This window comes from Dermacentor silvarum, chromosome 4 (assembly GCF_013339745.2).
Source record: "Dermacentor silvarum isolate Dsil-2018 chromosome 4, BIME_Dsil_1.4, whole genome shotgun sequence".
NCBI lineage: Eukaryota > Metazoa > Arthropoda > Arachnida > Ixodida > Ixodidae > Dermacentor > Dermacentor silvarum.
In genome coordinates, this window is record NC_051157.2 from 43560116 (window position 1) to 43586973 (window position 26858).

The window sequence follows — 26858 nt, forward strand, 5'->3', positions numbered from 1 at the left end:
TATGGGCCTAGAATATTGCTTTTGCACTCTAACCTGTCTCATGAAAACGTAGAGGTAGGAAAGCGGAACCGAAACTGAAACTTTGTACAGCCATTACGACGGTCAATGAGTGGCTGCCGGCCGATCCAATCCGCCGCGTAAAAGCAGGGCGTGCGATTTCGTCCGGGTCGTAGCGATTGCCCACTGCAGACTTTTCGCGTACTACATTTAGCTGAATTAACGGAAATGCTTGTCTTACACTGCAAAGCAAGGAGCATTCACATTTAATTTCGATCTTTTTGATGTAATTCATCACATGACGCTCTTACGTCGTGTTTTGTCGCGGTGTTTGCGTGCTACCGGATTCGTTGTCCAGAGCGTTGCCATTGCGTACTGTGTCGTCGAATTCTGCGGAGACCTAGTTATAGTAAGTGCTTAGCTTGTCATTTTGTCAGTTATATTTATCCATACTTAATTCATCAACACAAATGTTCCAGCATAGTCAGAGACTGTAACCGTCTTACCCTTTTCAGTGCAGCGGGTCTTCCATGGAGCCTACTATTGCGTCTAACGACATCCTTCTCACTGAACACGTATCTGTGCACACGAACCGCATTCAGAGGTAAATTCAGAGAGCACGTGCTGCATTGTAAAGCTGGTTGGCGAAAAAAAAAAAAAAAATTTTTTTACAGAGGCGACATCGTCATAGCGAAGTGCCCCAACAATCCGCGGCAGTACATATGCAAGAGAGTCGTTGGTGTTCACGGAGACCAGTTGATATCCGGGCTCTTCGTGCAAAGGGTACGTGCGATGTTTCGTACGCCGAATGAACATTCTAGTCTGCGTAATAAAAACTTATGACGTGTAACATCGGCGAACTTGTCCGTGCGTGAATCGTTGGAGTTGTTCTTGAAGTGTGTTATCTTGCCGAACGCATTGCAAACAGCTGGGCGAGTTGGTTTGGTAACGTAATGAAACAGCGCTAAATACGAACATAAAGTGAAGAAACCAAATATACGTTGCGGCTTTAGCGCTATTTCATCGTCAACGTAGCGGAGTTGTCATTCCGTGGTTGTAATGAGTCACAAATTATTCGTTTCCCGGAAGTCCGAAGCGAAACATGTAAAGGTTTACATTGTTCTATCAATGGAAGTTGACCGTAATTCAACCGTGACGGCATGGCAAGCGCCCCCCTGAGCAGTGGTCTACACTTAGCTCAGCGCCAAGACACTTTAGAAAGCAGCTTCAAACTTTGCCTAACCATAAGCATGCGAAAAACTAACTGACGTATTTTAACTAGCTTAGTAATGAGCCTTCAGTTGCTCACCTCTCTCTCCCCCCTATGCTTCATGCTTTTCACAGAACCGGTTTGTCTGTAATGTTGCTTCTGGAGAAAGTGGGTTGCTTTCAAGCATCTGTGCATGCATAGCTGACAAGGAAATAAAGTAGATGTAGGTACTCAAACGAGCTGTGAAGTACATACGGGAAATGCATAGCAATCGGTCTTTAAGAAAAGCAGTAAATTAATCTTGACCAAGACCTCTGCTGTCAACGCTTATCTACAAGAAGTTTTCAGCATGCAAGATTCAAAACTAGTGAGAACTAGCAAAGAATGCCGCAACAAATTTGCCAGCTAAATTGTCCTATTATGCGACATGGGAGCTGGCCTACAAACAATTGTTGAGGACCTGCCCAACTCAAGTTTAAAGGTAGGCTTGAAAATTTGAAAGGGTCGAACACGGTTCTGGCAAGGAAACAAGATATTGCAATAGGTAGTGAGCCACAACCAGTAGTAGTCTGAAAACTCATTTACGTAAGTTAGACAGTCTACCCTGGTCTGGAGTTGCTGTTTGGCCAGAATAATTCCTAAAAAAAAAAAAGAAAAAAGTATGTACTGCAGTGTACTTCCAGTATGTATGTACTTCCAGTATGTAGCCAAAACATGGGAGCAAGCTGCTTATAGGAAACTGAGGGCAGAATAAAGCATGTAAATTAGTAGGTGTTGCATTAATTCCCAAATGCAGCATGGATTATAGAATGAAAGCAAGTTAAATTCTAGCTGAAATTAGAAAGCCAAAGTGAGTACAACAAATGAATGGTGATATTATATATTAGAGGACTGGAATGAACTCTTAATGAAAGGAAACCAATTTCTGTGCAGCAGCGCCTACAGAGTGAGGGATGAATGATTAGCCAATTTGTGGGCGAGGATTTTTCGAAGATACCGAGAGGCCAGCTGTGACAACACCTGACCTTGAGGATCTTTGGCATGCCTTTGTCCCCCTAAAGTGATGGTCCTAGTGCCAACCAAAAGTTTTTTTTTTTCTTCCTTCCGGTTTTCGTTCTAGTTCAGCAAAAACGCTTCAGTTCTGGCTCAACTTTGAGCTCAAAAATAACGGTTCGAACAAGTTCATGTTCATTTACTTAAGCTACGAAATTTTCAGCAAAATTGCTTAAATTAATTTTTTACAATAGCACGACGGTCTTAGAACTGTACGCAAAGATGAAAAAAAAAAAAAAGTATGTGTACTGTTCATTTATTCCACAAATAGTTACAAAAAATAAGACTTTGGAAACATGCCTCGGAAGCAATACGTCACTTCTGTCGCAGCTACATCAGCTTGCATACCAGTGTGATCAATAGCGATTGCCTAGCTAATACAGGTCTCCCACAATTAGATAACTATTTGGAAGTCACCTATTTCAACCTTTTCCAAGAGTATTATTAAGATGCTTGCCTCGCGACGCAATAACTGCTTCCAATTCTAAAATGAGAGCAAACCCATGCGAATATCCAACAATTTTTTTTACATTTTGATCAAAAATGTTTAAGGTGCGCGACAACATGCATTTCATGCAGCTGTTGCGGCCATTATTGCATTTAATCTGCAAGGTGTGCCTTCGTAGTTGTGCTGGACTATGATTTCTCAAGACCATGCATTAGCTTTTAAATCCTTTAACTGAAATTACAGTGCAGAAATGTGGCTTTCATATTGCACATATCACTCCATGACACAGTGCCTGCTCAACTGCAAGCACAAGTAAATGCGAGACTCAAAAAAAAAAAAAAATGACATGCACACAGCACCACAAGCAGTAAAAAGAAATTGGAGCACAGTCATGAAGGTAATCCATAATAGTTTTTGTGAGAAATGTCTTGCTCATCTTCGAGTAGGAGACCAAAGGCACTATTTCTTTTTCTGTAAGAACTGTTAGTGACAAAAAGAATTTGACAGACATATTAGCAACATCTTTTCCTTGGCTTTTTATGGTTCCTGCTCGTCTTTGTCGCACTGGAATATGAAGAGAAACAAACCCAGTTTCGTGCTTGTTGGAGCTCAAGGAGGTGCGGTGCTGCAGAGCGAATACATTTTTCTCTTTGCAATTTTCCTCCTTGTGCAGATTAAGGCAAAACGAGGCTATGAATGAAACAAATGAGAGAACTTGGCAATTCTGGATACCATGTGCAGAAGATCCTGCAGCAAGCTTGTTTGAAGCTGTTAACCCTTTCTAGTCCAAATTTTTTCAATGAAAAAAAAAAAAAATTTCGAATTACATGCACCTGAATGACAAGACAGGGAAAAAATAATGAACAAATTGCCACTGTGGCAATAAATCGAAGGCTTTTCTCATCAACTGCCAACTCAAGGTGGTGCAAGCAGCATGTGGTTTTTCACACTTCTCTATTCTGACTAAATGGTGTTAGATATGGCTGCCAATTATTGGGAGACCATTATTGTGCCATCCAAGGCACGAGATATGCACTAGGCAGCAAGTACTAAAATATGGCACAGAGGCCTAAACTCTGCATGATGTGATGCAAGGACGTTTGTGAACCAACATTTGAAAATTTCCATCTGTTCCCAGATGAAGGAAATTCCCGAGGTTGGAAGCAGTAGATTCAAGCCTTTCTATGTTGCACTATTCTCCACTATTGATGTTGCATTGTTGTGTGAACTAAGATTTGAACAAGTTGGTGTGTTGTTACTAAATGAGTGTACCATAATTTCAGCAGTCATTTGGAGGAATTGTTACTTTGCTCCATCTGAAACAACTGAATTGATGGCCCCATTCAACAAAACTTTGGACACTTAGACGAGGTGGCATTTTTGTTCTTTTGCAGATACCAAAAGGACATGTTTGGCTTGAAGGTGACAATAAGGAGAACTCAACAGATTCCCGTGCATATGGCCCCGTTCCACTTGGCCTTGTCAGAGGAAGAGCAGTGTGTAGGGTAAGGCTTTACACCCTGCAGCTCTCCGCACTTAAAGCATTATCTACATAAAAGCGTTGCCTCTTTAGGTAGCTAGCTTCGACACCATAGCTGTTTTATAAAGCAGCATAATTTATTCAAGAGCATGCCGAATAATTGTTTATGCCATGCCACCTTTCAAAATGCATACCAAGTGCGATGTGGCTTTGCACAGAAGCAGAAGACCGTACATACAGGGTGTCCAAACTATCATGCACCAAGATTATCTTAAGCAGATGCCACATGGCTGTACAGAACCAAGGTAATGTTGTTTGCTGTCACTTGAAGATTACTCAATTTTTTTGCATTCTGCCTAATTACATATTTAGTCTCAAATAAGATGAAAAGTGTCAATGAAAAAATTGTAGAGCTACATGCAAAATTCCCGACACAGCTTTCCGTTGCTCAATACATGCTGCAGGAGTGTTTTCCGCACGTGAAAGAAGCCCGCGAATATACATGTAATGCCAGGTTGCGACCACAACTCCTCTTTGCAGTGACCTCCAAGATTGCACGACATGCTCATCTTGGAGCAGAGCATTTCTCGTTTGTAGCAGCTTTAACGGAATGTAGCAGATTGGAGCAGCATTCCTACTACTACATTGGTCATAAGGCTACTACTACGAGCGAGTTGAGGGGTGAAGACAGCAGCTAGATCATGCGCCTGCAAAACTATGGCATTGGGAAGTTCTGGAGAGTGAGAACAAGTTTTTGGCCTCCCTTTCGAGCAATGTAGATGCTTTAGGAGGCTGACTGGACAGCCTTGCACAGTAGCCTGTTTTTTGAAAATGGCTGGACATTGCTTTGTACCAAATAATTTGCTGCACATGTAGAAGCTACTAGAGCAAAAATTGCATCACCACTTTCAAGTGCCATAAGTGCTAATTTTGCATGCTGTTCCTCTTGGTTTTGCAGCTGTATCCATACAGGAACGCCACTTTCTTCCGGAATGATGCATAATAAAAAGACTGTCTTGTCTGAAGCAAGTTTATTCACAAGCCTCTAGACGAGTGTTGAACTGCTTTACTGAGGAGCTCCACGGCCACGTCCGAAGCCTCCCCGCTGCAAAAGGAAGCAAATAACTCATTTATAACCATGCCAACAGAACTTATCACCAAGCTCCATTTTTGTTGTACGTATTATAATACAAGGAAGCACCCAATTATTTGTTCTCCACAGCCATATGCATTTGTTCAGAGCCTTTCTCTGCCTAACCAATCTTATAAAATTGGTGTAAGTTACACATTACTTCACAACCAAGTTAATGGTTTAGAGACAGAAAATGTACTAGCAATGAAATGCTGATTCCAGAGAGGATATTCCATACCTGCCAACTCCTGAATTTATTGCACGCTTTATGGATTCGAGCTCCTACAATTTTACGAATGAGCAGTAGTTTTACAAACAAGTAAATTCTGTTAGCGATTAAACTGCGAATCAAACTGACAGACTGGTATCCTTTAAAGGGTTTGGATGAAGTGCCAACCACAATTCAATTAAACTGACACTTAATCAAAACAATTTGCATAACAAATGGTTGCTTGGAGGGTAACTAAAGGCAAAATGCAATCAAGCAAACTCATTTCTCAGTTACTAAATAGTAATAACTCTAGCGGTGTGGTGCCAAGACCTCAGAAATTGTGGAATAATGCATTACGAGGTCCCCCTTTATCTGCATAATGCATTGCTGTCAGACCTACACAAGCAGCACTAAAATTAGGCAACCAAATACTACCAACAAACAATGTACTGAAACACTTAATTACCACTTGGAAAAATGCTTCACCTACATGCACAGGAGCAGCACGAGTTCTAAAGAAAATGTTCCGATATGGCAAAAACTTACGAAATCGAAGTTGGTGTCTGTTCCTGGTCCTACATCGCCCTTCTTGTCCAGACCTGGTGCTCTCCTGTAGTCACTGCGGTCATCTGTTGTCTTGCTCTGCATGTCTTGTGTCACTGCAACAGCAACAAAGCATGATGCTTAGTATAACACTGACAGCCACATGACATGGAGATGTGCACTCGCACAGCTAGAATTAAATGTATAAGGTCAAGAATGCAGCAGCAAATTCCCCTAAACGATAACACCTATGTCTTCCACTATCTAAGGTGATTGGAGCCTTCAAAATCAACTACAGCTCAAATTAAGAGGGAAAAGCAGGTCTGGACCTAATCATGGAAAGCACGAAATAGTCAACTGACGGTTTATTAAAACAGAATGGGAACAGTTAATCGTGGCAAAGGATTAGGTCGTGTTACACTCGATTTCATACATAGCAGGCAACATTACAAGGACTAGACTTCTCGCTTGTGATCACAAACAAAAGGGTGTCGTACATGAAAAAAAAAAATTGGGTATGCAACATGTAATTATACGTAAAATTGTACCACACTAGATACTTTTATGGAGCAAAATACATCATAATTATTACATGGATGGCATCTCAATCTGAACCTATTTATCATTGAATCAGCAGAGTGACATTTGTATGACCAGTGGTCACAACACACAACTTGCGCTCATGACAAAATCACTGTCATGCTGGAATCACTAGAACAATGCGTAATTTTATATTGCCTTATGTTCTCAAGATGTACGGTTGTAATATGTAAAGTAACACAGAAGAAAGCTCCACAGCTCATAAACTGCACTGAGAAATATGCAGAGTGAGACTTCTACCTATTTGCTCAAATGTAGGCTGTCTGTTTCCTTTTATTTCTTTTTTGAAAAAAAAAAAAAAAAGTGATGTGTGAAAGTCGGGGGGTCGGCTTAGATTTAAGGATGCACTTTATCTGCAACCGCCAAACACTTAGCATCACCTTGTGGCCACAACATGGCAGAAAGGGAACAAACTTCCACTGCGCTGCAAAGTGGACACCTTTCACTATGATGTAAGCCAATGCCACAAAGTGAAAAAAGACTACGCTGATTTCATCAAGACAAAGGAAAAGTGACGGTGCCCATTATTGAAATCGCACTTCAGGCGAGGTCGATCGCACGTGTTCGAAGCATCGCTCGAAACCAAGTCAAGGCGACTTGGTTTGCTTCGGCATGCAGATAGCCAAGTTCATAAAATGCATTCGTGTCGTAGTCGAATGCTTTCTTTAATTTGACTTCAGAGGAAAGCTTTTTTTCTCCTCCAACTTTTCCAATTTCAGGGGTCGACCTAGATTCGAGTAAATTCAGTATGACCACACTACTTTCGTAAGCTTCTTCAGCATTATCTGCCGCGTAAACTAGGTATGTCTTCAACAGCCTCGTACATATTGCGGCATTCTATTCACCACTGAGATTAGGAAACGAAGGCACAAATGGTGCACTAAACAGGGCCACCATCGCGAAACACCCTACACAAAGCACCTGTAACTGCTTTTGTTGAGTAGAAAGACCTCTACCTCTCGCCCAACCATTATTTCTTCATGCAGTAAGGGATTTATTTTACGCTTTAGTTAAGAATTGACCAATTTATTAATGATGGATTGATTCATAGAATGTGTTCAATGTCCCAAAGCAACACCAGGGCTACAAGAAATGCTGCCAATGCAATGCTTTAGATTAGCTTTCGTCACCTACGGTTCTTTACATGCACCTGTCAAGCAGCTGCCCCATAAAGCAAGTCGCTTTGACCAGTGTTTCTCCAATGCACATCAGAGCCTCTCCGCAGATTTTTGCTTCCTCCACACAGCAAAATGTGGAAGAAGTCAACTGTACTCACTCTTCGGCCTACGACTGGGTGCCTCCTGGCGAGACTGCTTCTTCAAGGTGGCAGGCACAATCTCTGGTGGCAGGTGCAGAAAGTCCCGCAGATACTGGATGCCCTCGTTGGTGAGGTACCAGTAGTAGTGGCGCCACGCAAACTGTTCCTTCACATAGCCGCGCGACTTGAGGGACTGCAACGCCTTGATCACTTGGAGGTTTGGGATGGCCTCAAGCTCTGGATGCTTGGGTGCGTGGAAATCCTTTTTCGCCACAAGGACACCCTCCTACAAGAATGCAAACAAGACAATGAAGTACGTCTGACCTCAAAAAAAAAAATGGACAAGACGATACGCTATATAAGTAATATTCACAGACTGGTCATAAACGCCATGCCGTTGAAATCAACAGTGGCATAGGAACAACTCTTACAGTATTGATGTCGTACCAGTGAATTAGAATAACTGCACTCAACATACTGCTTGAACAGAAGGCTTTAGAATATACAAAAACTGCATGCAGAATATCGAGAAAGCGTGCGTGGCTTATTTGAGCCACGTTTTTTAACAGAAATTTTAACAACACACGACCTTTGCCATTGCTGCAAATGCCTTTTGCAGTTCACGCTTGTGTTTCATGCAGAGCCACATTACTTTCTTGTCCGCGCAGTTTTGAAACATGCTAGCGAGTGTAATCACGGTAAACGCTTCTACTATCGCTTTGCATCACCAACCATGGTGGTTTCCTGCGTCTACATCTTTCTGGCAGGCAAGATATTACAAGAAGACATTGGACATGTGTACACAACAGTTTTATGCTACGGAGTCTTCGAAGCCGAAGTGTTCCGTAAAAGGCAGACGAGCATGCACTTGCTGCTAACGATCATTAATGCTTTTGGCGGATTGTAGTCCAGAAAGAGCAAGGCATCCCAATACAATATTAACGTTCGTAACCGTGCTTGTCTCCAAAGGTGCCCGCCCGCAGTAGTAGGCTTCTCTAGGCGGGCAAGCGACAATCGTGCTTAGTCGCGAGACCACAACAAAGAAGCCGATACAATGGCTTCAGTAGCAAGAAAATTGTATGTTCACCTTGAACAGATATTCATAGATGGCCACGCGATTCTTCTTGGGCATCAACATGTTGAACCTGCGGAGAGTAGAATGGAGCGATTGACAATCCACACACAATCACCTGCAGCCGAACCTTTCCGGCGATAAAGAGAATAAGCTTATGGAAAAAAGAAACACCACACCAAGATATCAGTAACCTTCGATTGTTTTCACTTGCGCGATAAATGCAAATCAATCCACACACGTTCACTGCAAAGTAACGCCTCAGGCCGGCTCGTCAGGCAAGACTGTATGATTGACCCCCAATAAAAGGCCACGAAACATTTACCTCGTCAAAATAATACAAACGAGCAAACATATGACCAATGCCGCATGCTATTTGCGCTTCCTGAAACGGAATAATGCTCATTAAGGCACTGATTAAATAGATTTTTAGCTTACCTTCAAACGGCTACAACGCTTCCGACATGAAAGCTTAACGGAAAAGGAAGAGAAGGCCAGAGCGCGTGTTCCGGTTGATCCAGCTTTGCGTTCGAGGCTAGGCTAACCACGTGGTTGGTGTGGTCACGTGATAAGTATGTAAACGCAGACGCCGCCAGAAGCTGGCGACGCCGACGCTGATCGTGTAATGAGTCGTTTTACTGTGCCACTGGAAAGGAAGCAATTTTGCTGCCAGTAGATAGCCGTTCAATGATGGACCGAACGATTCCATGCGCGATGGCACACTGCTAGAAGCTACTGGACAGACAAGGTGGCCCGGCCGATCGCGTCGAGTTTCGGATGTACACATGTACCACAGGAAAGCGTTACCGGTGCTAAAGCGTCTGCGTTCGCGCCATGGGCTCCTTAGTACACGTAGTATTATTATCATGTGTAATCATTCCTCATATCTCTTGCGAAAAATTCAACGACCAGAAATTGGGGATCTACAGGTAGATACAACCGATGATATTGCCTTCCTCACCCTAGTGTCGGCGTCGAAGTTGACGTAGCATACTGTTTGTTTTCGTTGAACCTAATGCACTGTTGTACGTTGGCTATTTATGATGTATTATTGTGGTACTGCATGTCGCTCGTTGTCACTGGGCTTATGTCATTATTACTAAAAATATCTTACAGTCATAAACCAACGAAATAACGAGATTTGTGTGCTACTGCTGTGTATACGTCACACAGGGTTCTTCCTTGCATTCGCCAAGGGTTATGCATTCATCGTGTTCGCAGTGTGTTTCATCTGTTTCTTTGAAGCTTCCCACAACGCATGCAACTCTATAAAAGGTTATTTACAAGGCCGGCCCTTACCGCTGTCAACAGTAATTATCATATATCAGTGCTTGATTGAGAACGAACCTTGTACCGGCCGTGTATGACTCCTGTGTATCCTTAATGCAAAACAGCTGTATAATTCCCTGAATGCGTTCTTCTAACAAACACAAAACAAAAGAACAAACTGGAACTGTCGGTATAATACTGCTGAAATAGAAAGGCATGCTTAATTTGGACACCATTTGCACTCGCTTAGAAACTTCTTGCTGCAAAATCATCCCATTTGGTTGAAAACGTTGGTGTGAACAATACATTTCACTGCTGACCTTGAAATGCCGGCCTCCAGTCGTACTTAGTGCTAAAAGAATATTATTTTACTGCTGCTACAAAGTCTGATCACAGTAGCACTTTGGCATAATTCTGCTTATCTAGCGCAATGATTTCTTATTACTCAATGTTAAACCAAATGTGCTTTTAAGAAAGACTGCTAGAGAACTGGTATATTGTATTTCTGCACACCTCGTAACATATCCATGGTGTACAGCTAGGTCTACTGTACAGGTCTACAAAGCACATGAACCACCTGTGCAAGCTGCATTTTCATAGCTAGATAGCCTTTTTATTAAAATAGCTGATAGTTCTAAATTTAAGAACTTTTTGCTGCCAAAGAGTATTGTTTAAACAGCTCTGCGTGAATATCCTCGCTATTAAAGCACTGCAAAATAAACCATTGTATCATTGTCATCTGAAGCAAAGAAAATTTTGAAGCCTATAGATATGATGTCTATTAAGCGCAAGTTCCTATATATACCCAATTTCTATTATCTTTTCTTGCTTGTGCTTTGTTTCGGTGCTATTAGGGACCAAGTTTAGATGGATGTGATGCTTTATGTCATCTCAACCGGTCTACTTACACCATGGTTACCTGGTTTTGCTGCCAAAGGTAAACATGTTCCTTGTGATCCTCTTGCAGGAATCGTGTGTTGGAGATGTTCCAGCACGCTTACGATGGTTACATGAAGTATGCTTACCCTTATGATGAACTACGGCCACTTTCCTGTGATGGCGTCGACACTTGGGGCAGCTTCTCACTCACGCTCATTGATGCACTCGACACTTTGGCGATTATGGGCAACTACACCGAGTTTAGAAAGGTAGCAGCAATGATTGCAGAAAACATCAATTTCAACATCAACATCAATGTTTCAGTCTTTGAGACCAACATTCGAGGTGAGTGCACTGCATGTACAGGTTGTCCCAACTATATAAGCTCACCCTCTTGTTAGAAATTAATAGAGGGCTCTGTGCAAATGAAATTGGCAGTTTGTTGTTACCTCTCATGTGTGCTTGATGTGGCTGCTGCTTTTCCTTGTGCCTTATTGATCACTTACTTAAAAGCAATTAGGACATTGTAGGATGTGCTAAGAAACAACCCAATGAGCATGTTGTAAGAAGTCAATCTTGTGTGAGATTAGAAAGCATTGCGTCTACATTAATGTAGCAGGACAACGGCTATATCTTGCGAGGTATATGGTTAGAAAGCTTTTTTTTAAATCATTATTGATTGTTATGCAAATCAAAATTTACTGCATCCTTAGACCAAGGCTTAGAAAAACATAATATGCATTCAAATGCTTGTAAATAGGTTGGCAAATTGATTAATAATTTTAAGAAAACTGAATGCCACATAAATGTACTACTATGATCTGTCAGTGGTACTGTGATACTGTCTTTGACACTACTTTCCTTGTCTAGAATTGATGCTTATAAATTGTGCCTTCTCTTTGCCTGCATTGCCTGTCCATACTATTCATAAGCTGTGCAATTTAATGATGTGAGGCCCTTGACATCATTGTCCTGCTGTTGTTTTTACCATGTGCTGCACGTCTGTACGTATCAGGTTTGTGGAAAAGTACTTACAGAACATTAAATAGAGGTTTTCTATCTATTGCTTGGTGCTAGAGCGTGGAGAAATTGTCACGGTTCATTCCAAATACCGGGTGTTTCAGTGAACCTTGTCAAAAAGTTTTAAAGGTTGCCTGTGGCAAAAGCACAATTCTAGTTCATGAGCTGGTCTACTCGAAGAGGCGGACATTACTTGCAAAAAAAATTGAAATGCATAATCCACTAACAAAAAAATTCAGTAATTATGTTTTTTACTAATTATCTTATGGCCCATATTGCAATTTACAAATTCTAGCCATGGAGTTCGCAAGGCGAATGCACTTGTAACGAATTCTCAGGATGATACCCGTTTCGAGATACCAATTCCCGAACTTTTGCAGAGAAATGCATTGGCGTTCCAGTTACTTTTGTGCTTCAATGCATAAAACGATGTTTTGCTAAGAAATTGTAAGAGTAATTAAGTAGATGCAGTAGAGAAAGTACCAAAAACTGGATGCATAGCTGCACATGCTTGCATTTGAGTACAGCCTTCTTTTACTTTTATTCTTATCTGTGGCAGTGGTTGGTGGTCTGCTTTCTGCACATCTACTGTCCCGAAAAGCTCAAATGCCTCTCGAGCCGGGCTGGCCTTGCTCAGGACCCCTCCTGCGCCTTGCTGAAGATGTGGCCACGCGATTGCTTCCAGGTATTGAATTTTTTGCATGATTGTTGCTTGGTTTAGTTTATTTCCTATTTATCTTCCTTTGCACTTAGTGTGCTGACACCTTTGCGTCACAAGGTAGATGACTAGCCACAAGCAAAATGCAAACAGTGCACCAGAAGTAAACTGTTTGTAGCTTGTGGGCTTGCACATGAGAAATATGTGTATGAAGTGTGTAACTGACAGACCAACCGTAGTAAACACAGGTGACCTTGACTGTCCTTTGATGCATTAGAAATGCTTTAGCTCAAAATATTGCATGGGCTGATGTTGAATGTTTTGACAGTAGCGCTGGACTTGTCAACATGACACATAGCAACACATGTCTTGGAAAGTATCAGGTTGCTGTAGATAGCCCAAGTATCTATCTTGCATTCTCTTTTGGCACTGAAATGGCTGGTACCTGCCACAATGGCTCAGTCGCTATGGTGTACTGCAAAGCACAAGGTTGTAGTTTTGGTTCTTCGGTGTGGCAACTGCATTGTGATGGGAGTGAAATGAAAGAAATGCTCGTGTGCACGTGTGCAGCTTTAGGTGAACATTAAAGAACCCCAGCTGGTCAAAAATGATCTGGAGCCTTCCGCTACTACGGCATCCCTCATAACTCACTCTGTAGTTGTAAACGCCAGAATGTCATACCTTTTGAATGTGCTGACATAACCCAACAAAATTAATCCATGCGAGTTCATTTTTGTTTTTTGTTTTACGTTTCTACACTATAGCAGCTTTATGATTATCAAGAGGCTCCGCAGTGAAGGAGCTGCAGGCCTGGTGCGACAGACTGAGACAATTTTTGTTGCTTCTCTGTGCAGCTTTCAACACCAAGACAGGCATGCCGTATGGCACAGTCAACCTAATCAATGGAGTACCACTGGGAGAGACCAGCATCACATGTACCGCTGGTGTGGGCACCTTTCTGATCGAGTTTGCCACCCTCAGCCGGCTGACTGGCAACCCGGTCTTCGAGCAGGTCGCCCTACGAGCCTTGCGAGCACTTTGGAGGTCCCGGACATCCATAGGCTTGGTACTGTGCGCACCTCCATCTTTCTTGATTTGTGCGTTCTGTCCTCGGTTCATGTCCATGTCCTCATTTGATGGCTCTTGATTGGTAATGCTGACCATTAACTTTCGAGGTGCCTTCACACAACATCATCCAGCTCATTGCTTCACTGTAACATTGGAGCCTCTATTGGCATCCTGATGTTTCTGCTGCCAATCATGTCGATGGATTCCATAATTACACGTTATGCAAGTAATGCTGCGCGTGCTGCCTAGCATGTGTGTTTTTTCCACACTCAATTTTAGCCAATCAGTGTGAACATAAGGCAGTATCCTCTAAAGCAATCAGTTGAGAGTGCCAGTTCGTTTCATTGAGTTTGAATTAAGGCTGCACCTAGCCTCGCATTCTCATATAGGTGTGCGTCCATGCGGTCTTAATGTGGCAGCGCCAAGATTAGGTGCATGAAGAAAGAAAGGAAACAGCATGATGGTACACCACAAAGTGAGGAATCGTGAGCATCACTCCTTTGTGGCAAGGCCCCAGCTCAGAAAGAGAGGTTGTGTCATTGTTCTCGCTTTCTTGTCCATGTCGGCTAGTTTGCAATCATTCTGAGGGTAAAAAGGCCCACATAGTATTTCAATCACAGAGCAACAGAAAATCTAGTGCTAGGCAATAACCTTTGGTAACATTGCAAAAAGCAAATGCTTTCGAGAAATATTTAAAGGAGGATGGCTTCTGGGCAGTACCTTTTTTATACTTGAGAGATTTTGCCACCTTGTTAAATAGTTAGCAATATTCATGCCCTCTTTGAACAAGAAAGACTGCTGGTTGTGAACCTTGCAAGTTTCGGCTAAACAGCCTTTTCTTCCAATGATGTACATATTGTGTTGGGGTTCACATCTTGGTTCCTTTATCAAATCTTCTGTCAGTTTGTGCTGGGGAGACGGCCAGCTCAGTTGGAGCATCTCCGTTTATTCAAGGCTTCTGAGGCTGGGCATGAAGAACACTGGTGCCTAGGTGGCAGCTGCACCATTCTGGACCTGGCCTAGTTCTCTGTGTGTGGCCTCGCGTTCTCATGAGCTGATGGTAGTGGGGCTGCTACGGTGCTTACAAAAGACTTGTACACCTTCAAAAGATGACAGTATACTTGTAGTCGCTTCACATGAAGTACACTAGCTGAATAGACCAATGTTAAGGCTGCCGAAAGTTTTTAAAGTTGATAATAATTAATGGCATTTGAATTTTTTTTGCAATTAACATTGCATAGAGTCTAAAAACATATACATAGAGGCGTATAAGCTAATTCTTCATAGTAGTCAGTACTGCCCTTTCTTTTAAACTAAATTTTACCTGAAGTTCTACATATGTAAATAACATCACTGATTGAAATGCTAACAGTGGAGCGGTAGGTATATGTGAAGTCTAGCAAGAAGAATTGGGTTGAGGATTTGTGATCAACTCAGTGTCACAAGCGACCAACTCAAATTTTTCACAAGTAATGTTGAAGACATGTCAGAGGCGGTCACATATTTTCATGCCCATAGCTTTTTGCTAGGTTTAATGAAAACCACATGCATTTCTGTTTGCATTTCATCGGGTGATGACAGTTTGCGCTGTATTAGTCATCTTGACATGCTTAGTTGTGGTGTGCTATGAGTCGCGTTAGTACTCCTCTGCTCTTCATATTATAAGTTGTGTTGGCTTTGCAAGTGGTTGCATGCACATTTCTCGCAGCAATAATGAAAAAGGACGTACAATACTTACTGCCGTCTTGCAGGTAGGGAACCACATTGATGTTCAGCTTGGCATCTGGACAGCCACAGATTCTGGCATAGGAGCTGGCGTGGACTCCTACTACGAGTACCTGGTGAAAGGTGCCATCATGCTGCAGAGGCCCGAACTTATGCGTATGTTTAAAGGTGCGAGCAATGCTTCTATGCCTTTGGAGTATTTTGCGCACACGTCTTCAGTTAAATTTGGTAAGATGAGCTTGTATTTTAACATCAATAGAGAAACTTATTAGGTCACCATCCTACATATTGCAAAGACAGGACTGTGGTTTGAGAATTCATTCCCATTCCTTTTTAAAGTAGCGTCCGGTGACAGTGTTTTTTCATTCAGAATATAAAGGATTGGAATGCTCTCTTACATGGCTTTATATGTGTAACTTTTTCTGTTCCGTGAATTTCGTTGTAGCCATAATGCCTGACATAACAAAGCATGTAAAAAGCAAATTAATTAATAAGTAAATAAATAAGCTTATATCCGTGAATTTATGCATGCACCATGCATAGTAGATAATTAACTGATGCATCTTTGGCATCATAAAGATGGTAGTAAATAGTGTAGCACCACCAAATGGTGCTTGTTTAGTCTTATTTCTTCTTCTTCTTTCTGGGGTTTTTCGTGCCAAAACCAGTTCTGATTATGAGGCACGCCGTAGTGGAGGGCTCCGGGATAATTTTGACCACCTGGGGTTCTTTAACGTGCACTACAACGCAAGCACACGGGCGTTTTTGCATTTCGCCTCCATCGAAATGCGGCCATTCTCGTGGCCGACTGGTCAAAGATGCTGGTCTGCGCGGGAGTGGGAGGTGGCCACGCTGACCCTTGGCGGGTAGTCTTATTTCTTCGTGTGTGCATTTGTGAAATATAATTGCTTTGTGCTCTCGGAACGGTTAATTTTCTTCTTGGTATTTTTGCTATTTTCTTCATCACTAGTACATGTGTGCTTCGTATGTCTTATGAGCGATAACCATTGTGAATTTTTGTTTTGGAATTTTGCACACTCCACAGTTTTTCATTTATATCATTCACATTTATTGTATTTTTTTCTTTTTTTACATGTAGCTATGTTCTGTAACGATCCTCAATCCACTCCCCCCTGCTGTAATGGTCTCTGCACTCTTGGGGTGTAAATACATTACATATGTGTGTTTGTGTCTCCATGCATGTTATTTTCCTCAGTTCTGAATTATGACAGAAGGAAAGAAAACAGGGCAAGTGAGTAGTCCTGCATTTGGAAGGAAACAGCAAAAAATGGTGGAACAGCAAGTATAAAAGAAAAAAGAAGCACTGAACGTGCCATTGAGGATTTATTCAAACGCTAGGTAATACAACAGATAATGGAAGCTTGTTGAAGCCTGAACTGGCCGAAACTTGCAAGGTTCACAACCAGCAGTCTTTCTTGTTCAAAGAGGGCATGAATATTGCTAACTATTTAACAAGGTGGCAAAATCTCTGAAGTATAAAAAAGGTACTGCCCAGAAGCCTCCTCCTTTAAATATTTCTTGAAAGCATTTGCTTTTTGCAATGTTACCAAAAGTTCCTGAGCCGCACCTGTCTTGACTTGTTGACATTGTGAGTACACTAATTAGTCACATTCCTGTATGACCAGGAGAGCATTTTGTCTCTGTCCTCATTGGCACCATACATAACCCTCTTTACCTTTTATAGCAATAGCAGGCTAAGAATGTCTACTTTCAGGCTGCTCCTTCTTGCATTTCTTATACAAGTTTTGTATCTCTCTTGACTGCATGCCATTTTGTTACACTTTTCTGTGTTCTTATCTTGCTTAAGAACTTAGAAGTCTTTATTTAGAATGGATCTCATGACAGCCCTGAAAGCAAGGAGTGGACATGCAAGGTGTCATTTTGCTTGTTTTCTATGTATAGAATAAGATTGCTTCTGCCTCTTACGTTTTGTTATTTCGTTGTGCGCTTGCAGAGTACGAGAAAACGATAAGCAAGTATATGAAACGTGACGATTGGTATTTCTGGGTGGAAAATTCATCTGGCAAAGTTACCATGCCAGTATTCCAGAGCCTCGAAGCATTTTGGCCAGGTTTGTTGGTTAGTAACACATCTACCATTTTGTAGTCACCAGTCATTTAACCTCATTTCTGCTTTGATTGAGTTCAAATTTTTGCATGGGAGTTGTTTGTTTCAATTAATGTGCTCGCTTAGGCTAGTTGTCAAGATTTTATATTGTGAGCCGCACGAGAAGCAAGAATGACTAAGTAGATCACACAAAAACAAATTATATCACAGCTGCATTAATTGTCTGCTCTCTCATCCCTGTCTCTTGCACAATCAAAAGTATGGATTGCGCATGTATTTATCTGGGTCCCTAAAGCCCATAAGTTGAGAAACTCAGTATGTTTTGTTGCATGGGAAGAACTATTGCAATTGACATCACTTCAACGTAATGTGAAAGGAACTCAGGTGGTCTAAACTAGTTCGAAGCCCTCCACTGCAGCATCCCTCATAACCCACTGTGCGAATTCTAATCGTCACATTAAATATTTTTTTAATATATGCTTTCGTGGAAACAGTTACATACAGGTGTGGTGGAGCTGCCATCAGTAACGGGCACTATTGAGTGAGCAGGCAGAATTTGGTGCGAGGAAAAACTTCCAGGTTCTGCAAATTTGTGGCAGTCTACAGTGTGTGAGACATTTCTAGCAACGAATTTCGTATAGTAAGTATAATATATAGTATGTTTTAGCAACATGTTGAAGTATTTGTATAGCCATAGTAGCATTGTGCAATAAGCCACCTGAGAAACCAAGTTGGCACATGTGCTTCCTAATCCCTATGCTCACCGCACCACCAATGACAAAACCCACCTAGAGGCGAGCACCACATTTAAACCCTGTTATTTTTAAAGCCACGTGCCACTTGCTCATTTCTGGCTTCTGGATTGATTTTCCTCTCCTATCATATCAATTGCAGACTTTAATAGGTGATCTGGACAGTGCACGCAAGTCGTTATATAACTACCACCAGGTGTGGAAAGAGTATGGGTTCACTCCGGAATTTTACGAAGTGGTGCACGGAAGAGCTCACCCAAAGCGAGATGGTTACCCGCTTAGGCCAGGTGAGTTGTGACTTGGCGTGATGCCCCAAACTGTTGAATTGTGGATGGAGGTGAGAGAAGACAGACATACGGTAAACCGTCTTGGGATAACTAAATCCACCTTATTCAATGCTAGTACTATCCCTTTATTGGAATGTGTTTGTGGTCCACGTTACTACAACTCTCTTACAGCTTCTCTGCTTTCAACAAATAATCACTTATGATAAAGTCAATTTCCTGTCCTGATGATTTTGTTACAACGAGGGTTTACTCTGTATTACTGCTGCATCCTCCTCCGGTGGAATTTTTTGTATGTGGTCAAATTTGGTATTGCTTGACTTGAAGATATTGTCTAATTATCATGCCATGTGTCATTGCCATGTGGCACTAGCTTGTCATTAGCCGTAATCTAAGACATCCTTGATGCTTTGATTTAGTAAAAGATTTCTTCTTGCAATATATATTGGAAATCTTGCATAACCCTGTGTAATACAGATATTATTACTAGATGCTGTATGTAAATAGTTTTTGGTATGGTGTCATAAAATTGCTGTTATCAGATAAGTAGTAGGAGTACTGAATTAGAGGTGGAAGACAGTTATTGCTTTCATGTGCAAGTAACAAAACTTGCTAGTACTTTGGCATCTTGTGGTAGGCATTCCAAAAAACATCTTACAATTTCCTTGTGCATGAGCTCTAATCACACTATTTCATATTGTACTGCCATATCCTTTTGTAATTTAGTGTGTCCACACAGACAGAACTAGTCCACAGTGTCTGAGTGACGATTGGAAGGAAGGAGTGGCTCCTTACTTGCTTTTTTTTTTTTCATTATAGTAAAACTTCATGCTGCATGTGGCATAAGCTCAATGTACATCCATCTTAGACAACCATGGCTGCTTAGTAACATGTTACTATATCTAATTGAGCAACAGCTTAAAACAATTATGGGCATCAAACATTGATGCCTGGATATTTCTGTGATGTTGTTTCTACACAAAACAGTTTTAGCAAGTGTAGACTTCAATGGCAAGTGTCAGATTACATTATATTTGTCTCTTTTAATGGCAGTATGTGCGATGACAGAGATTATTAAGAGAGAAGAAGAGAAAGGCAAAAGTTTAATGTTTGTAGGCTAAGAGACCAGGGTTTGACTGACTAGCTCAGCTGTCTTATTGGCCCATTCCCAACATGCACCAGTTGTTTTATAAACTCATTTAGACTAGCAGGATCCCATTAAACATTTTCACCCTGGGTGTTGTGATACAAAAGTTTAACAATATAACCAAGCAGTACAGCAGACACTGGGAAGCGGCATCTAAGATGAGCTGGTTCAAAGTTTTCATGTCTCATTTTGCTTAAGCTGCTTTAGCTGTTGCTTAAAGAGCAGTGTCCTGAACTATGTCTCCATGTCCCAATGATTTGCGCTCATTCCAGAACTTGTCGAGAGCTTAGTTTATCTGTATCAAGCCACAAAGGATCCACATTTCCTGGAGATAGGCGTTGACATCCTTGAATCAATCAGGCACAGTGCCAAGACTGAATGTGGTTATGCAACGGTGAGTTTCTTTTGCGGCTTTTTCTTCCATTTAGGCCACTGTGGCCTTTGTGTATGTGAAGTTAAGTTGAAACTGCATCAGTTAAAGATTCATTTCTTGGCTACATTTCGTGCGGCAAAAAAGGCTTCCTTTTTGAGACATGGAGAATAAGTTTAATGTTTGGAACGTGAGGTATATTGCATGTTTGCCTTAACGTAAGCCTGAAGTGAAGTGAAGCAGAAGTTACACTTTACAGGGAACACAGCCTTCATAAGCAAGAGTATGACCCAAACATAGAACAGGATTGGTGTTGCCATTGTGAGAATTCAGTAGCAGCCTCCTATGATGTATAATTGAGGTACAAATGTTTATAATTCGTATATATAGACCGTTTTTTCATGGGCGCGGCCATTGCGTAGGCAGTGGCGCCATCTATGAGCAGTTGGCATGCTGGTTTGGGCGAATGCCCGTGTTGTATGCTGTGGTATACGCTCGGCGGCAGTTTCTGGTGGATTTTTGCGCACTCGCGTTGTCTATTTAGCATAAAATGGTGTCTTCTACGTGGGGAATGGTCCTGTGAGGCGTAGTGAAGGAATTTAAGTCTGAAGTAATTAAGCGACTGGAGTAACTGCTGGTGTTAGGGCAGATGGAGCACCCAGCGCGAGGTGTGTGCGTTTGTTTGAGCTTACAATCAGCCTCGGATATCAGTTAGGTATTTCTCAAAATTAGTTTCACGAATGTTGCCTTACTGCAGCATTCTCAGCACTGTAATTCTAAGCTCTGGTTTAGCTGCAACGAGTATACTTACGAAACATTTGACGGTCCTAACAGTGTGGGTACCGTTCTGCTGGACAATAAGCTGTGCTGTTTACTTTGACAAGCATTCAAGTTGTTATGTGTAGATACACTGAACGACTGCCTTGTTTGCTGGACAAGGTTTCCGCCTACAAATAAAATAGTTTGGTTAATAATAACCGCATACCCTACAGTGTTAATCACACTTTTCGAGTGGTCGAATGACCAGCTGCAGACTGTGCAAGCGCCCGAGGCAGTACTAAATGCTGTATTATAGATCTGTTTGTTTTATATAGCGTATGGTCCAAGTGGTCCAAGCATGCGGCACAACCATGCGGAGTCTTATTGCATCGTTATCCCGTGTTCTGTTTCATTATGCCGCAAAAGGAGAACATATGAACTCTTTTTTTTTTTTTCGGTCTCCTAAGTTCAATCATTTCCGATGCATTCACCCACGTTATACAGAAATTATGTCCTTAAAAATAGCTGTTGGGTTCTCTTTATGCGATCCCCTTTGTATGTTATGCCTTACAGGGCAAAAAAGGCAATGCCGATCTAAGCACGAAGCAATTGTGTGTATCATGTTGGTTTGCCAACCGCAGTGCTCGCTGTGTTGAGCAGAGCCTTCGGGCTCTTGAAGGAGGCTAACGTAGACATAGTGATTTGAAGTCTACTAGACTTAAAATGCGTGAGAACGATGCCGGTGGCTGATGCAAATGTTTTACAACTCTTCGTCTAGTGAAAACCGATACAGACAACATAGTTCAAAACACATACACGCATTGCGGCTGATGATGCGCGTCACATTTTTGCACATCCAAGAGATTTTTCCAGATACTGTAGCTACTGCTGCACCTAAAGGCTACACAGTGGTTGTTCGACGACCTCGTAAGAACTGACATCCCGTAAATTGCGCTCAGAACTATCTAAAACACCTCCGAATCGTTCCGCAGCGCGCGACTGGCAACACATTCAAGCCGTGCTGCGCCGGCTCGCACAAGCCAGAGAGGAGGAAAGGCTCGTCACGCGGCCTTTCCTCCTCGCCCGATGAAAAGGTCTATAGTCAAGCACTAATAATTTGTTGCAACAGTTATGATAATATATGCATCAGTTATAACTTGTTTCGCTTTTCAATGCAACAGAAGATGCTGTTTGGCCAATGTCAGATTGGTTTTTGAAGTTAACTGACTGCTACAACCTCTTCACATGATTCTGTCAATGCTATTTGCCATAGTGTGCAGTGTACTCCTCTTGTGGCCATTTGGTTTATAGCAGGTGACAGCGGCCTACCAAAGCATGACCTGATGCAGTGCAGTATTTCTATGCTGCAAAAGCATCAATGTAGTCCATTGTTATAAACCTCCAAATATTAGCATTCCAGGACTGGTTTGTGAAGCCACTTTTGTGTCATATATGCCCCAGAGATGTGTGACCAAACAAAGCTTTACTAGTAATAGGAACGTAGTGTTTGCACTATGTCATCTTGTCTGAAGCATCTTGTGTGTTGCATGTCTGATAATGCAAGAAATGAGGCAAAAAAAGGTACAAATGTGTGGGTCATAATCTCGGAGGCTACAGCTGTTATTCTTCGAGTGCATGTTAGATGGCGTGACATAGCATGTGCATGGCAGAATCAGAGTCTTCACCAAAGTGCGTAGTATCTCTGTACCTTGAAGTTTATTAACATGCACTTGAAGCAGCATTTGATGAAAAAGAGAGATTTGAACATGGGGGGGGGGGGGGGGGGGCAGTCGCAGTTTTATGAAAAAATCTTCAGTGTGTTTGATCTCACCACACCTGCTGGCTGCATTTCTTGATAGAGTTTCTCCATTTCCCATAAGTGGTGTAGCTCTTTGTCAATTCGGTGGCAAAATATGGTGAGATATATCACCTTGTTCATTGTGTCGAAGAAAAGTGCAGCTCCTTCAGTTGCAATTTTCTCCACAATGCAGTCATCCCTTAGTGTAAAACTAAGATATTGCAATATGACCAGAACAGTAAATTGAATCATTATTTGTCTCTACTGTTAGCCTTAATGTGTACTAGTGTACGATTTTTATTTATTTGTTCATTCTATCTGCCTTGACTATAACGTTACGAGATAATGCTGTCATTTTCCATCTGCTTTAGTTGTTTTGCCATTACACCTTATACACCTGATATTTGACTATGCTCATAGCTTGCCATTCACAGTGTTTGTATATATTACAGTGCTTTCTGGCAAAATTTGTATGAATAAAAATGAAGTAGTATTTCTTCTTTCTTTCTTTTCTTTAGATAAAGAAGGTAGGTGACCACACCCTTGAAGACCGGATGGAATCCTTCTTTCTAGCTGAAACGACCAAGTACCTTTACCTCCTCTTCACTCCCGACCATTTCATTCACAACAACGGCAGTTCTGCCGACATCGTACAGACATCGTCTGGAGAGTGCATTATAGACACGGGGGCCTATGTGTTCAACACTGAGGCCCACCCCGTCGACGTGGCGGCAGTACATTGCTGCAGTGCAGACAAGGCTTCGGAGGACCAAGCGCTTCGAGACTTTGCAAAAGAATTTGATTTGAGCAAATTGCTCGTAGATGAGCATAGAGATGACTTCATCAAGCCTTTGCGGGTCAAAGAAAACATAGATGGTACAGATGACACTGACGATTCTGAAGAACCTAAATGTGCCAAATCTGAAACGGACAAAAATCTGCCCCCGCTGCCCTCAGCCCCTTCAAGTTTTCCAGCTCAGGATCCTGCATTATTTTTCACCGATCTGCTCTCTTCCGAGAAGGCCGCACAAGAAAATGCGCAGGAAGGCGTTGTTGAAGTCGGTGATAAAGAAGCTGGGCAAGAGGACAGATCCGGTGATGGTGATAATGATGCTCGCATGTTTGGTTTTCTAGGTGAAGTCAGAGAAGCTGATAATGATGTAGCAAACTTGGAGACAGGTGAGGCTGGAGGCAGCTATCAGCCAAACTTGTCGAGTGCTGGTGGTCGTGACAGGGCTGTAGAGAACAACAGTGAAGCACCAGACACTGAGCCAGTGATCTCATCTGACGAGAATCGTTTTCCGAGTGACCTTGATAGTGAAACAAGGAACTTGACACAAGGTACAGCTGCAGGGTCTCCACATTCCACAAAATATAGTGCAGCCGAAACAAGTCATGCTGGTGAACTGCACCTAGAACTGCCTCAAGGAACTATTTCAACGGAGCCAAGCATTGACCCCTCCGAGGAAGAAAGCACCAACCCCTCCGAGGAAGAAAGCACCAACGACCTTGCTCTAGACGAAGAGGAGTTCGAGGACGAAATTGACGAGTACACTTCGCGTCACCCTTCTGCAGAAAATGACAACAGTGAACCTGATGACACTCAACCCACTGAGGAATCAACTGAACTCAATTCTTCGAAATATGTCTCCACATCGCAAGATGTTGTCAAAGGTTCTCAAGAAGCAGTTCGGACAGAGACTCTAGCTTCAACTACAGTAGGTGATGGTGCGGTTGTGGATTCTGGGAAATCTGATGGCGCCAAAGATGATGCCAAAGCATTAGAGCAGGGCAAGGAACGTCGTGTTCAAAGCAGTCCAAGTGAAGCAACTTTTGGCAGCAATGGCAGTGACGACCCCGACACATCTACCACTACTGTTGTGAATGCAACGGCAGGCTGGAAATCGGAAGTGAAAGAAATTGGGCTTGCCCCAGGAGAAGAAGAGGAAGTGATAATTGGTGACACAAATATGAGTGAAAGCAGAACTTCCAGTGAGGTGGCTGCACAGTCTGAAGGCCTATTACAGCAAGCTCTTCAGGAAGCATTTGGCAAGAAATCGTCTGTAACGACAGAAAATTCTGAGCATTGCGTTAAAAAGCCAGCAAAGGAGTTAAATGGATGGTTGATGCTCACGTGCCCATCACAGCCTTTCACGTCAAGGCTTGCATTCCGAGGGGAGATGTTTAACATTGGTTAGGTCTAGGCCAATTTTAGGAGCAGAGTGTTAATAAGATGGCAAGTTGCGCAGGAAAGCACGGCACGCATTGCGTTGATGTAATTGATATTGTGTTCCTCCACTCTTAGGAACAAATTACAAAACAAATTGCGTATGTCGCAAGTTTCATTAGTCTTGCCCAAATTAAATTGTTTATTTTTATTACGTACACCGCTACAATAAAGAATGACGTGTGTAGAGGTGTGTCGCCCACAGACAATGCACCAATTTGAATAAAGAGAAGTTATCTTATGGCACTTGTAGACTGGAGTCAGAATGTTTCTTTTCGCTGCATTCTGTGTCCGTAGGCTACGCAAAACTTTCAACTTGGACTGCATGTTTGTAACTGATCTACAATGGCCACATTTGAAATTTGTATTGGAGAACTTTCAAACCTGTCTGATATAGGCAAGAGTACATGCCCAGCTTGAACACATCACTACACAACATGCGGCACTGAATTTTCAACTACAAACATTTTTTTTACTCTCTCTCTCTCTTATGCATGCACATGCTTAGCCTCATTTAGCTGCTAAATGCCGGCCGTGGCACACGGCAATATGTAATAAATTTTCTCATCAGATTATGCAGCTTTTAGGAGTTACCTTGCACGGAACATACAATGTGTTGCAGTGAAAATGCAGCACGAAATTTGCTACTTAGAGGAAGCTTTAGTTGGGCGAACTCTTATTTCTCAATGCAAAGACATGTAAAATGCAAAAATGATCTCATGAGACAACTTCTGACCAATTTAAAATAAATTTGTTGCATATGACAGACAGATAAATACTGGCGACTGTAGCCACCAGAAGCTTTATTTTGAAGCTCGTACTTTTTACAAAAGTTTCCAAAAACTGGTAAGTTCTAAAAAAAAAAAAGAAGTGACGCACAAAGTTTGCAAATACGGAACGTCTTTATTCTACGACGGAACTCAGCACCAAAAACAGATACCGCAGTTTTGTAAACTGCATCTGTCGGAGAGTCAAAGCAGATAAATTTGATATACGAGTTTACAGCGTACATGGAATTGTTACAATGCTTACGAGAGTTGCAAAAATCTTACTCAAAAATTGGGGGAAACACGGGGAATGCGGGAGATGGAAATTCAAGACAATGAGCAACACGAGAACAAGGTGAGAGCAGGAGCCAACGTTTCGACAAGTGGACTTGTCTTCTTCAAGGCGACATATGCTCTCCTCGACACAGTATAGTATATAGGTAGGGTTCTTCTAAAGGGGAGAGAAGGTAAGGTGGGTGGGTGAGGTAACGGGCGAGAGTGTTAGCGGCGAGGGTGTAGAATTAAAAAGAAAGATAATGCACTACTGATAATCTGTGGAGGAATTCGAGGCAGTGCCATGTGTTAACCGGTGACGTGTCATTGTAGGTTCCTCTTTTCGTGGAAGGGGCCCGGACATGACGGGGAGGGGGGGGGGGGGTGGTATCTGCTCTGCTGGAGGTCAGTGAACTGTCGTGTCTGTCAGAGAGAATAAAAGTAGCGGCAGAAAAATGGTGCTCGTGGCAAAAAAAAAAAAAAAAAAAACGAGAGGGGGGGTAAATATATAAATAAAAGGAGGAAAGGAATGAGTGAAAGCAAAGAGAGGTCTCGATATTATTGACAATCGAACAATGAAAAAGAAAAAAAAAACTAAGCAGCTCGATAAAAAATAACTAAGTGCTGTTGCATATGCTTTGAAGTTAAGCATAGCGAATTGATTCTGAAGTTCTCTTTGAAATGTTCATGCCTATTGGTTGCCATGTCTTGAACTTATGGATGAGGTACACTTCTCTATATTTTCTATACTCTGAAATTAGTGGTAAATT

At 42.1% G+C, this 26858-nt stretch overlaps 3 protein-coding genes across 4 annotated transcripts; 2 read left to right on the plus strand and 1 right to left on the minus strand.

Annotated features, from left to right (window-relative positions):
* The first annotated feature begins 142 nt into the window (after positions 1 to 142).
* Positions 143 to 5222, plus strand: LOC119449883 (mitochondrial inner membrane protease subunit 1-like). 2 transcript variants are annotated; one of them, XM_049665502.1, is made up of 5 exons: positions 143 to 406; positions 513 to 601; positions 672 to 780; positions 4103 to 4213; positions 4729 to 5222. In XM_049665502.1, exons 1-5 carry the CDS (start codon positions 296 to 298, stop codon positions 4729 to 4731), a joined length of 423 nt encoding a protein of 140 aa, XP_049521459.1. In that variant the 5' UTR covers positions 143 to 295; the 3' UTR covers positions 4732 to 5222. The 2 variants fall into 2 exon arrangements, with proteins under 2 accessions (XP_049521459.1, XP_037569092.1); XM_037713164.2 differs by having other exon boundaries at positions 5147 to 5222.
* Positions 5205 to 9537, minus strand: LOC119449882 (40S ribosomal protein S10). Its single transcript, XM_037713163.2, has 5 exons — positions 9443 to 9537; positions 9020 to 9077; positions 7951 to 8218; positions 6078 to 6190; positions 5205 to 5293 (listed from the first exon to the last, which is right to left on the minus strand). The coding sequence occupies exons 2-5, from the start codon at positions 9068 to 9070 to the stop codon at positions 5255 to 5257; spliced, it is 471 nt and encodes a 156-aa protein (XP_037569091.1). The 5' UTR covers positions 9071 to 9077; positions 9443 to 9537; the 3' UTR covers positions 5205 to 5254.
* A 64-nt stretch (positions 9538 to 9601) lies between these two features.
* On the plus strand, positions 9602 to 25294 carry LOC119449881 (ER degradation-enhancing alpha-mannosidase-like protein 2). The gene is made up of 9 exons (XM_037713162.2): positions 9602 to 9933; positions 11241 to 11497; positions 12732 to 12857; positions 13685 to 13896; positions 15650 to 15791; positions 17599 to 17723; positions 18606 to 18750; positions 20167 to 20288; positions 23340 to 25294. The coding sequence occupies exons 1-9, from the start codon at positions 9839 to 9841 to the stop codon at positions 25017 to 25019; spliced, it is 2904 nt and encodes a 967-aa protein (XP_037569090.1). The 5' UTR covers positions 9602 to 9838; the 3' UTR covers positions 25020 to 25294.
* The last annotated feature ends 1564 nt before the right edge of the window (positions 25295 to 26858 follow it).

Coding starts and splice junctions, on each gene's coding strand:
- LOC119449881 (XM_037713162.2), top strand. CDS start 9,839: ATGGGCTCCTTAGTACACGTAGTATTATTATCATGTGTAATCATTCCT. Junction 9,934..11,240: donor CAGAAATTGGGGATCTACAG/GTAGATACAACC, acceptor ATCCTCTTGCAG/GAATCGTGTGTTGGAGATGT. Junction 15,792..17,598: donor ACTTATGCGTATGTTTAAAG/GTGCGAGCAATG, acceptor GTGCGCTTGCAG/AGTACGAGAAAACGATAAGC.
- LOC119449882 (XM_037713163.2), bottom strand. CDS start 9,070: ATGTTGATGCCCAAGAAGAATCGCGTGGCCATCTATGAATATCTGTTC. Junction 8,219..9,019: donor TCTATGAATATCTGTTCAAG/GTGAACATACAA, acceptor GCATTCTTGTAG/GAGGGTGTCCTTGTGGCGAA. Junction 5,294..6,077: donor CAGACACCAACTTCGATTTC/GTAAGTTTTTGC, acceptor TTCCTTTTGCAG/CGGGGAGGCTTCGGACGTGG.
- LOC119449883 (XM_037713164.2), top strand. CDS start 296: ATGACGCTCTTACGTCGTGTTTTGTCGCGGTGTTTGCGTGCTACCGGA. Junction 602..671: donor CACACGAACCGCATTCAGAG/GTAAATTCAGAG, acceptor ATTTTTTTACAG/AGGCGACATCGTCATAGCGA. Junction 781..4,102: donor CCGGGCTCTTCGTGCAAAGG/GTACGTGCGATG, acceptor GTTCTTTTGCAG/ATACCAAAAGGACATGTTTG.